This window comes from Temnothorax curvispinosus, unplaced genomic scaffold, assembly GCF_003070985.1.
Source record: "Temnothorax curvispinosus isolate PA1 unplaced genomic scaffold, ASM307098v1 QBEX01013061.1, whole genome shotgun sequence".
Taxonomy (NCBI): Eukaryota; Metazoa; Arthropoda; class Insecta; order Hymenoptera; family Formicidae; genus Temnothorax; species Temnothorax curvispinosus.
Genome location: NW_020222841.1, coordinates 1 through 10,461, shown reverse-complemented (window position 1 = coordinate 10,461; position 10,461 = coordinate 1). Strand labels below are relative to the sequence as shown.

At 47.2% G+C, this 10,461-nt stretch overlaps 1 protein-coding gene across 1 annotated transcript; it reads left to right on the top strand.

The window, feature by feature from the left end:
* The first annotated feature begins 305 nt into the window (after positions 1-305).
* LOC112463133 (replication protein A 70 kDa DNA-binding subunit-like) lies at positions 306-4,378 on the top strand. The gene is made up of 13 exons (XM_025029327.1): positions 306-335; positions 407-454; positions 556-770; positions 850-1,067; positions 1,176-1,266; positions 1,351-1,513; positions 1,606-1,810; positions 2,126-2,258; positions 2,309-2,473; positions 2,752-2,983; positions 3,089-3,172; positions 3,259-3,453; positions 4,247-4,378. Exons 1-13 carry the CDS (start codon positions 306-308, stop codon positions 4,376-4,378), a joined length of 1,911 nt encoding a protein of 636 aa, XP_024885095.1.
* The last annotated feature ends 6,083 nt before the right edge of the window (positions 4,379-10,461 follow it).

Sequence of the window (10,461 nt, the reverse complement as noted above, 5' to 3'; positions counted from 1 at the left end):
AGTGTGCCTTGCAAAGTACGTGCGTGGGCTTTTCACACGTGGAAAGTTGTAAACCCATGTGGCACCTCGGTTTTTGCTGGGCACGGAAATTTTTTTCGGGGGAAATATTTTCCGGGGGAGATTTTTTCCGGGGGAGATATTTTTCGGGGGAAATTTTTTGATGGGGAGATTTTTTCCGGAGAGATTTTTTCCGGGAACTGATTTCCGGGAGATTTTTTCCGGGGAACAAAACGTCGGTTACGCTTTTTTTGGTGGCGAAGCACGCAGTAGGGTTTTTCTCACTACGCTGCGACGAACGCACAGTCATGTATGAATTAACGGAAGAAGCCTTGGAGGTACGGCAAGTGAAAGTCGTCGCGTGTTTGGTCGTTCGCGTATGTAAAATTTACGCGTTTATTTTTCGCAGAGAATCATGCGGGGCGTGGACGTTGAGAAACCGGTGCTCCAAATATTGGTGAGTATAGACGTTGCAAGCAAGCGTTTATAACTTTTTAACGAGTTTCGCGTGTACGTGTTAGTACGGCCTTGTCTATGACGCGTGTATGTGGTTTACAGAGTATCCAAAAGATCGTAAAACCCGCTCTGAAAAATGATGTTGTTCTTGATCGCTACAAACTGGTAGTGTCCGATGGACAGAGCGCAACCCCCTACGCTATGTTGGCAACTCAATTAAATACGTTTATCACGGATGAACGTTTGACTGAGACGACAATCTCGAGCAGAATATTAAAGTATCGCGTGTGTTCAATGAACAACAGTGATGAAAAAAGGTCGGTCGTTGTTACATCTTTTTTTTTGTCGTAACGAAAGTGAACACGTCAAATTTCAAGTAACATTTTTTTCTCGCAGGAAAGTGATACTGATACTAAATATCGAGGTGTTGGTTTCTGGCAGTGAAGTTGGGCACAGGATAGGCACGCCAACTACGATAATGTTTAACGCAGCGACTGACGCTGCTACTACATCCACAGCTGCAAGTTCTTCTTTTCCAACAACTACGATAGCGTTTAACGCAGCGACTGACGCCGCAGCTACATGTACAGCTGCAAGTTCTCCTTTTCCAACAAGTGAGTTGCGTGTTGGCTTGCTTCCGCGACGTGTAGAGTAACGTCGCATGTAACTTGTGTTTGTAACGGTCTTTTAACGGACGTTTTAAAACGTTGTTTTATTACAAGATGGTGCAACTGAAAGGAGTTTTTCAACGTCGTCGGACTCTTCTCACATATCCACTATGCCGATCGCTGCCTTAACGCCTTATCAAAACAAGTAAGAGACGTCTCCGTTGTATAAAATATCGTTTGAAAATATACAATCGTGAAAATAAAGAGACACGGCGGACGGTGTTTTTAGATGGACGATTAAAGCTCGCGTGACTACGAAGTCTTCAATCAGAACATGGAATAATTCCCGTGGAAAAGGTAAACTTTTTTCCATGGATTTGATCGATGAAAGTGCTGAAATTCGATGTACCGCCTTCAGAGAACAATGCGACAAGTTCTACGACCTGATAAAGGTTTGTGTTTGCGGACTGAACGCATGGTGGGGTGTATGAAACTTTGTTTTTTGAAAGGCCGTGTAACTTATCAAGTGTTTTTCGTTCGACAGCCTAGAAATGTATATTATATCTCGCGGTGCACACTGAAAGCAGCAAACAAACAGTTCAACATATTGAAAAACGATTACGAGTTGACGATGACCGCTACGACAGAAATCGTGCCTTGCTATAAAAACTGTGAGGATATTCCGAGGTTGCGGTATTATCCTTGTCCCATAAGTGAAATAGAAAACAAAGAGAAAGATGTTTTAATAGGTACAGTATAAAAATATCGGTAACCATTAAACGTGGTTACGTTACGTAACGGCGTTTTTTCCGCGTTACGCGGTCGCTTCGCGACGTTTCGCTTGCGCACGTGACAACCCGTCGTTTTCGTTCGATGTTTCGCTGTAAACGTAACGGTCACTTACCGGTCCGTTGTACGTGTATCGCGTTCTACCGTAAAGTTTTACTGTCACGGCGACAAACAAACACCGTTAACGTTTAGAATATGATATAAACGAAACGTTGGTAACGATATACCGGACGTCGGTTGAAACGTCGGAGTTGACGATGTTGGTTTTTTTTTAGATGTCTTGGGTGTCGTTACACATGTCAACGATCTACAATCTCTTGTGCAACGAAGTACCGGCCAAGCGCTTTTGAAGAGAGATATTACGATCGTTGATGACAGCGGCACACAGCTGAGTAGTTTCGTGACAGCGTTTAACATTTTGCTGTTACGGTGGATGAAAAAAAAAATCTGTCTGTTAGGTGGACTACACTGTGGGTACAGCAAACCGAGGATTTTGATGGTTCTGCGACGCCGATTATTGCCGTTAAAGGAGCGCGTGTCAGTGAATATAATGGTGAAAGAACGTTATCCCTTATGACATCCTCCGTACTTGTAAAGGATCCTGATCTTCCTGAAGCACACAGGTATCGTTAAACTGTCGTTAACGTAAAGCACCGCTGACTTTGTACATCGATATAAATATTTGTTGTAAGTAAGGGAACGACGCTTCGTTTACGTTTGCTTTTTCGGTACGTTTTAATGTTACGCACGTTCTTAAATATGTCTTTTTATAGACGTTCGTGTTCGTTAACGTGGCCGTTCTAACATTTTTTGAAAATATGTTGTTGTGATAATATATGTTTGAAAATATACGCGCGGTCGATAAAAATACAGTCGACGATATATGTACGACGTATTTCAGATTGCGCACGTGGTATACTACAGTTGGCCATTTGGAAACGGCTAACGCCGAGTCTAGAGCAGGTGGAAGTGATGACTTCAACGCGTCGTTGTACACTTTCGAGGAGATGACTGCAGCTCGCTTGGGGGAAACATGTACGCTCTCAGATTCCGTTGCAGTTGTGGCGATCGTTGACATGTTTCGCACGGAAACTGCTATTTACAAGGCATGCCCCGTAACTGGTTGCAGGAAGGTAACGGGTCGGCGCGCGGCGGAGACGTTTGAAACGAAAGAGTCCGGCGCGTTTCAAGCTCGTTACGAAAATACGCGGTGCTGTAAACGTTGACTTTACTTTCAGTTACGCGATACATCTGCCGGAGTATTTAGATGCGACAAGTGTAACAAGGACTCGTCAACGTTCAAGTATCGCTTACTGTTAAATGTATGTCGTGTGTTTTTGCCGCGTACTTCGTTCGCGTAAAAGTATTTTTTGATATCTGTTTGCGTTCGTGTTGTAACACATTTCAGATGAATCTATCAGACGCAACAGGTAGTCGTTGGGTAATTGCCTTTGGTGAAACGGCTGAGAAAATCATAGGCCGATCGGCGCAAGAATTAGGGGAAATGCAGGAAAACGCAAACGATGCTTATATGCAAGTATTCGACGAGATGCTGTTCAAGAAGTTTTTATTCACTTTCAGGGTGACCGCAGACGTTTTTCAGGTATGCGTAACAGTGTCGACCGTTTTACCGTATACGAAACATTTTTCTATACATGTTTCTCTTTTACATTTCCGAGTAGTTACGCTACTTTTATCGTCAGTGATCGTCAAATGTTGATTTTTTTTGCTTCTTTATAGAGGAAGCTTTGTTTTCGCAAACAACATTTTTTTTTAGTTACTTTTGCCACGGTGTTCAAAATGTTTTAAAACGTCAAAAACGCGCTATTTTAAAAAATGTCGGTCGGTGTGTCGGTGTGTTGGTGTGTCGGTATGTTGGTGCCAACGTTATCGAATGTTCTTGACGTCCAGAACTACGCACGCAACGTCTGACAACGTCGATATGAACGAGAGGTAGAAAAGACTTAAGACGATATGAAACGTAATGAAACATGCTACGACGCAAGGGGTTTTTTTTACGAAACGTTTGACGTTTTGCAGAACGCGTTGTTTCGGTTTTACGTTCCGCAACGTTGGAGCGCGCGCCCTCGTTCTATGTTTTGTATCGTTTTCAGTCTTTTCTACCCCTCGTTTATATCGACGTCGTTAAGCGTTGGTTGCGTAGACTCAGTTTTTGACGTACGCAAAGGTCCCTAGAAACCTTTGCTCACAAAGCTTTCTCTATGAGGAAGCCAAAACAAATAGAGAAAGCTTTGTGAGCAAAGGTTTCTACTTGCACACTTAAAACGTCGGAGGAAGCACGGTGCAGGTTTCTACTTGCACACTTTACTTTTTTTTATATGTATCGTAGAACGTACGATCCGACACGCGTTTCTAATACGTTCTATGTTTTTCAGGATGAACTAAGACAAAAATACGTCTGTACGTCAATCGCGCCGGTAACGTACAAGACTTACGTAGCACATCTGATAAACAAAGTTTCCAGAAGAGTGCGACACTACTACCCCGAGGACATGGACGTCGACTAACGAGGCCGTTATACATTTTGTTGAAAAGAAGTTTAAGTTAAAAAACGCGGTCGACCTTCGACGTTTGTACGTTTACGTGAGATCATCGGTATCGTTTTTTCAAGTGTCGTCCCGCGCTAACGTCACGTCTGACGTAGTATAGTACAAACGCCGTGCCGTTTTTTTTGTTCGCTTTGAACCTGTCGCGTCTTTCTGTTGGTTTACGCGTTCTTTACAGTTTCAGAGCCTTAACACACGTGTCGTATTCTCGTACTCGACGCCGTACATCTTACGTCGCAAGTTTTTCGCAAACGTTTTCTTTACATGTGTGTTTATATATTTTTTTCAAGTCGTCGCGTCTTACGGCGCGTTACGTTTCTTTGAAATATGCGGCGTCGAAATCGCGAAGTAAGACGAAGTTACTGGACAGACGTGTGCGAAACGTCGCGGAGCGTACCGACAGGACGGTATATATATATATATATAAAGCGTCGACAGATACCGAACACTGCGTTCGACGTACGCGTGCGTACGTAAAAACGTTCGTTCATCTAAATATATTTTTTCAAGTAAGTTATTGAAAGAGGTACGTTTTGTTTTTTGACGCGGAAGTGCTTGTAGAGCGCTTTTTGACGAAAGTTTGCGTAACTGAACGCGTGTTTGTAATATGTCATATGAAATAAATATACATTCGTTGAAAAGTCATATCGTGACGTACTGTTTTCCGTCGCCTATAAAATGAAAACTAACATACTTGAACAAACCGGAACACGAAATATTTGATGTCGCATATGTATTTCGGCATCTTTCGTATGTGCTTGTTTGAGTTTGCGTTTCTAAAAAGTAGGGGCGAGCCGTTGCGACCGCTGGCACTAATCTGCAACGCCCTGTGGACCATCAGCGTCGAGACGCTTCGTTGAAGTACTGTCGTCGTGTCGGGGACTTTTTTTCCACAGGAAACGTGGTACACAGACCGACTATGCTAAGGTATTGTTGCGACGCGTTAACGTTGTCTCTCGTGTCCATCGTACTATTTTTTTTTCTTTAGCGTAGCGTTCTTGTAAGCGATCTTGCACGTCACGCGCTGAACTTCGGGAGCATCGTGAAGGAAACGTTGACGTCGCAAAGTGTTCCCTCTAAACTTCTGTTGTTCTTTCATTGTTCTCTCATGTCTCCTTACAGTGCCAGACTAGAGTCAAGCTCAACAGGGTCTTCTTTCCCCGCTAATTTTTCCAAGCCCGTTCCCTTGGCAGTGGTTTCGCTAGATAGTAGATAGGGACAGTGGGAATCGCGTTAATCCATTCATACGCGTCACTAATTAGATGACGAGGCATTTGGTTATTTGCATCACGTCCTTTTGGCGCGTCTTACCGCTTCGGGGCAGTGCGGTTCCTGATAACAACGGGTCCCGGCTCGAGCGACCCTGCAGGTTGACTATTGGATCGCCCATCTGCGCAACGGGTTACCCAATAACAAGGATACGAGATCCAGCATAACTTTCGTTCTTCATTATCACATATCTTATAGTAACTGGCCTATCTAGCACTCTTGGCAAGTCCTCCCGCAGGAGGGAAACCCATCTGACTGATCTGCCGCGGGATTCCTGCGTACGGGCTGGAAAAATTATTTAAGCAGAGTCCCCTACTTGGGGAAACGGAACTTGGCTGGCTTGGTGTGTTGCCGTTACCGCGGGGAGCCACGTGGAGGCGTCCGCCCGTGTGCCGGGGCGGTTCGGTCACACGGCTCTGCCGCCGCTCAGTGCCCATCTGAGCGACTCGCATCACTGATGTCTACGGCAAAAGTGCCGGCATAGATTAAAATCGGGAGTGTAGAGTGCTCCCGAATAAATAAATAAATAAGATATTGGGTGGATCAGGTCCCAGACCGTCGTTTATGTATAAAATTACATCAGTGAGCTAGTGCCAAGAGTTTTTAATCTGCAGCATCGCTGCTGTTGAGGCGCATAGGCGCGTTATAATCCATAAACATATGGAAGATTTCCACTGAGCTCCTGAGTGCTTGGAATGTTAGCGTTCTCAGCGAGCCTCTGTCTTTAATTTGTAATTTACAAAGACAGGTAACAGTGTCTTTGGGCATTGCTCATCTTGTCCCGATAACTATCGGGAGGATCATACAGTCTTTCGCCCCTAATTGGGCTTTAAGCGGGTCTATGAGGGACGCATATTTGACGAGCTTGTCCCTCTTGCCTCTCTCTAAGAGATCGCCATCCTCATGGCAGATTGTTACATCAGCCACAAAGACCCTTTCCCGATGCTGTATGATCAGGTCTGGTTGGAGATTCCTCAGATGAGGGTCTTGTAGTCGAGCTTTTTTCGTTATCGTCATTCTACGTTGCCCCAAAACGTGGCGCTCTATGAAGTCTCGAATATCATTGTGACGTTTGATACGACCAGACTTGGTGTACACGCACTGCCCCAGTATATGACCCAGTGTCTCGGGTTGAGCCTTGCACTTGCGGCACATGACACCGCTGTTCTTAGTGGCTCTGTTCAGCGACACCTTGTTTGCCGCGACATTGGCTCTTAACTTGAGAGCCGTAATATACCTGGAAGGTTTCAACAGGTTGGGCCGGTACAGCCATTCATTACCCACCTTATCATCTTTATAGGCAGGCACACCTTTACCTTGGGACGGTAATTCCGCCCATTTGCGCCATTCATTCGCTTTGGCCTTATTTTTATAACCGTGGATCTGTTTGATCGACTCTAAGGGCCAGCCCAGTTTGGCCACGTGCGCCAAGCGCTTTAATTTGTTCTCTAACCCCGACGCCACTACTAAGGCTTGGATCGCCGGATCGCTATTATTCAGAAAGCGAAAACCAGCTTTTAACATTGCGGACGTTACAACAATACCAAGCTTGGGAAAACCCATGCCGCCATCGCGCTTAGACGCGTATAGCAGACCATCTGCCGTAGACATTGGAAGGTGCAGATAGTCTTTCACCGCCGTCCTTAGTGTTTGGTCCAGTTCATTTAGTTCTGTGGCACTTACTGTGCCCGCAGTGAAGGCATACAAGAAGTGCGGTAAAACATACCGCGCCAAAAGTTCAACTTTTTGATGTGGCTTCAGGGGTAGCTTTTTAATTCTTGGGAGCGTGTCCCTTAGCCGCGCAATTGCGTGCTTAGTAACTACTCCTTCCCACGGAGTAACCTGAATGCCTAGGTATTGCAGTGACTGAGCAGGGCCGCAATAGGCGATTATCTCGCCATTGCTGCGTATTTCTGGATCCACCATATACCAATTAGACTTGGTGGTAACAATACCAAAGGCAACGCACTTCCCAATTGATAGTGCCATTCCCCATCGTGAAAGGAAGCCGGCGAGCTCATCCATAAGCCGACTCGCCGCTTCTCTAGTATTTGCAATGAGTATTATATCGTCGGCAAAGGCCAGGCACGATATACTCAGGCCGTCCTTGATTTGGAAGCCTTCCATTCTTTCAAGTCTGTCTATAATCAAATCCATGCAGACGTTGAAAATAAGCGGAGACAGAGGGTCTCCTTGCTTGACTCCTCTTCTCAATTCAATGTCGAACGTTTCGTGGCGACATTTTATGGTGGTTTTGGCTCCTTTATACGAGTCCATTATCAATGCCACCACCTCCTCCGGCAGCCCTTTTCCGAGTAAGGCGTATCTGATAACAGGGTGCGGGAGGCTATCAAACGCCTTGGCTATGTCCACCTGAGTGGCTACAATTCCTTTATCTTTCTTTGCTAGTGCGAGAACTTTGTTCAGCAAGTTGATGTTATTATAACATCCCATCTCCGGCACAAAGCCTTTTTGCCGTGCATTCAGGTGAACCACTTTCCTTAGACGCTGATCCATAATACCCCAATACGATCTGCTTAATATTGAGGAGATAGTAATCGGCCTGTAATTGGCCGCTACTGAGGGGTCCTTCCCCTCTTTAAGCAATAGTGTTGTTCTATTGCAGCGCCACGCGCTCGGTTGTTTCAATGCCAACATGATTATATTAAAAATTGCGTGGAGGATATAGCCTCCCTCGTTCCTCATCAGATCTCCCTTGCGGAGTCCGTCAGGCCCGGCTGCCACCCTCAGCCGTGTAGCTTTGAAACGCTTCAAAATCTCCTCCTTGGAGATAGGATGCAGAATCTCTGCTGGATTATACGGCACCGTGGCCTCTCGCTCTTCCCGGCCAATATCACATCGACCCGGGCTTCCCCATAGCTCTTCGTAAAGCTTCTTGACGCTCTCAACTGTTGGACTTACTGAAACGTCTGTATCCGCGGTCTGGACATCCATACCCTCTCTTACCATTTTAGCGAGGATAGCGGGATTGTTCCTATATAACTCTTGTGTACGAGCATAAGCTCGGGCTTTGCGTTCACTTCTTCCCGAAAATCCTTTCCTCCGACTCCGATGTCTTCGGGAATTACCGCCTGTTTTCCCCGACTCCGGAGCACGGAACAAACTGATCGCCAGCTCATAGGCTGCGTCTACCTCCTCCTGCGTTATTGCCTGACCTTCACTTTTTGCCGTCAGGAGCTGGATAATGTGTTGCTGTAACTCCAGCGATTCCTTGGGCTCACTACTCTTGAGCTCCTCAAGCACCGCCTCAGTGCAGGTTTGCCTCCAGTGTGCAGTTGACGTTGATTCGTCAAAGCTATATATATTGCACGGTATCTCCTCCTCATCTAAGAAGACATCCTCGGTCTCCTCCGAATCTACAAAAACATCATCGACCTCCAGCGGTGCACCATCCGCTTGTCGGTCCTCCTCGCTGAGGGGTTCTTGACTCTCGAGGCGCTGCTCTTTCCACCTCTTATAGCACGTCTCTCTCCTCTTGTCCCTTATTTGTTTCAGGGTTTTCTCCGGCATAAGCAAGGCCATAGCCTTTGCTATATTCGTCTCATCCTTGAGCTCTACCTCGAGCTCGAGCATTCTACTCACATCTTCGGCAGAGAAAACTCTACCTCTCCTTGGCTCCATCACCTTCGGAGTGGCTTGCTCCGATCTCACTCGGTTTCTTGCCACTGGGTGTACCAGCCTCTGATGCTGTGACAGGCCTCGTTGCGAGGTGAAATTCCTGTCACAGTCCGGGCAGACGAACCGGCCCTGCTCTACGGTTCGCTGCCCATCATTTGCCCTGGCTGCTGGGCATTTTGGAAGGTGGCATGCTGCCGCCCGATACGACGCGTATGACTTGCCACATCGTTCGCATTTGTACCTGATGCTCAGGTGAGGGTGCACTTCCTCTATATGCCGGGCCTCATCTTTGACAGTGAGAGCCATATACTCGCCCGCTCCAGTTGCGGCGCAATTTTTGCATCCCCTTCGACTGAAGGGGAGCGATAATTCACAGACCTGTATTTCTTGCCTTGGTTGTTTTCGAATAGCCCCCTGGCCGTGCTCCAGGGGAATGGGGCCGTGTTCCCCGTCGTCCGAGGCTTCGTCTTGGTTTTTACCAGCGACTATTAGTAAGCCGACAGGGGTTGCCAGCCCACAGCCAGCTGTGTTGCCCTGGCGGGAATGAAACCCGCTGGCACCGGTGTCCCGGCCGAGAGCCCAGGGTATGCTCCCGTTATTGCCCTGACGGGAATGAAACCCGCTGGCACCAGTCGAGACTGGCCGAGAGCCCAGGGCATGCTCCCGCTGTTGCCCTGACGGGAATGAACCCGCTGGCGCCGGTCGAGACCGGCCGAGAGCCCAGGGCGTGCTCCCGAGTCGCCTGAACCCCGTTAGCTCCCCGGCAAGCCGGGTACCCAGCGGACACCATCGTGGAGGTGGGGCAGACTTGGGGCGCAGACGACAGGCTGCGCCCCCTTGTGAACGAGCAACCATGACTCTCACCTAGAAAACGCTCAGAGCGAAAAGCCCCCGGGACGGCCCAGTGTCCACGGGGGCGGCGTGTTGCTTTGTCCTTAAAGCAAAAAGCCCCCGGGACCTACGGTCACCAGGGGCTCAAACCTATTTAAAATTTCAAATCTATTTAAAGCAAAAAGCCCCCGGGATCGGCCATTAGGACCGATCAACCAGGGGCCAATGCATACCATGCACCACGGATCTTAACCACTCCAAAAATTTTAAAGCAAAAAGCCCCCGGGATCGGCCACTAGGGTCGA

Coding starts and splice junctions, on each gene's coding strand:
- LOC112463133 (XM_025029327.1), top strand. CDS start 306: ATGTATGAATTAACGGAAGAAGCCTTGGAG. Junction 771..849: donor AACAACAGTGATGAAAAAAG/GTCGGTCGTTGT, acceptor TTTTTCTCGCAG/GAAAGTGATACTGATACTAA. Junction 1,811..2,125: donor AGAGAAAGATGTTTTAATAG/GTACAGTATAAA, acceptor GTTTTTTTTTAG/ATGTCTTGGGTGTCGTTACA.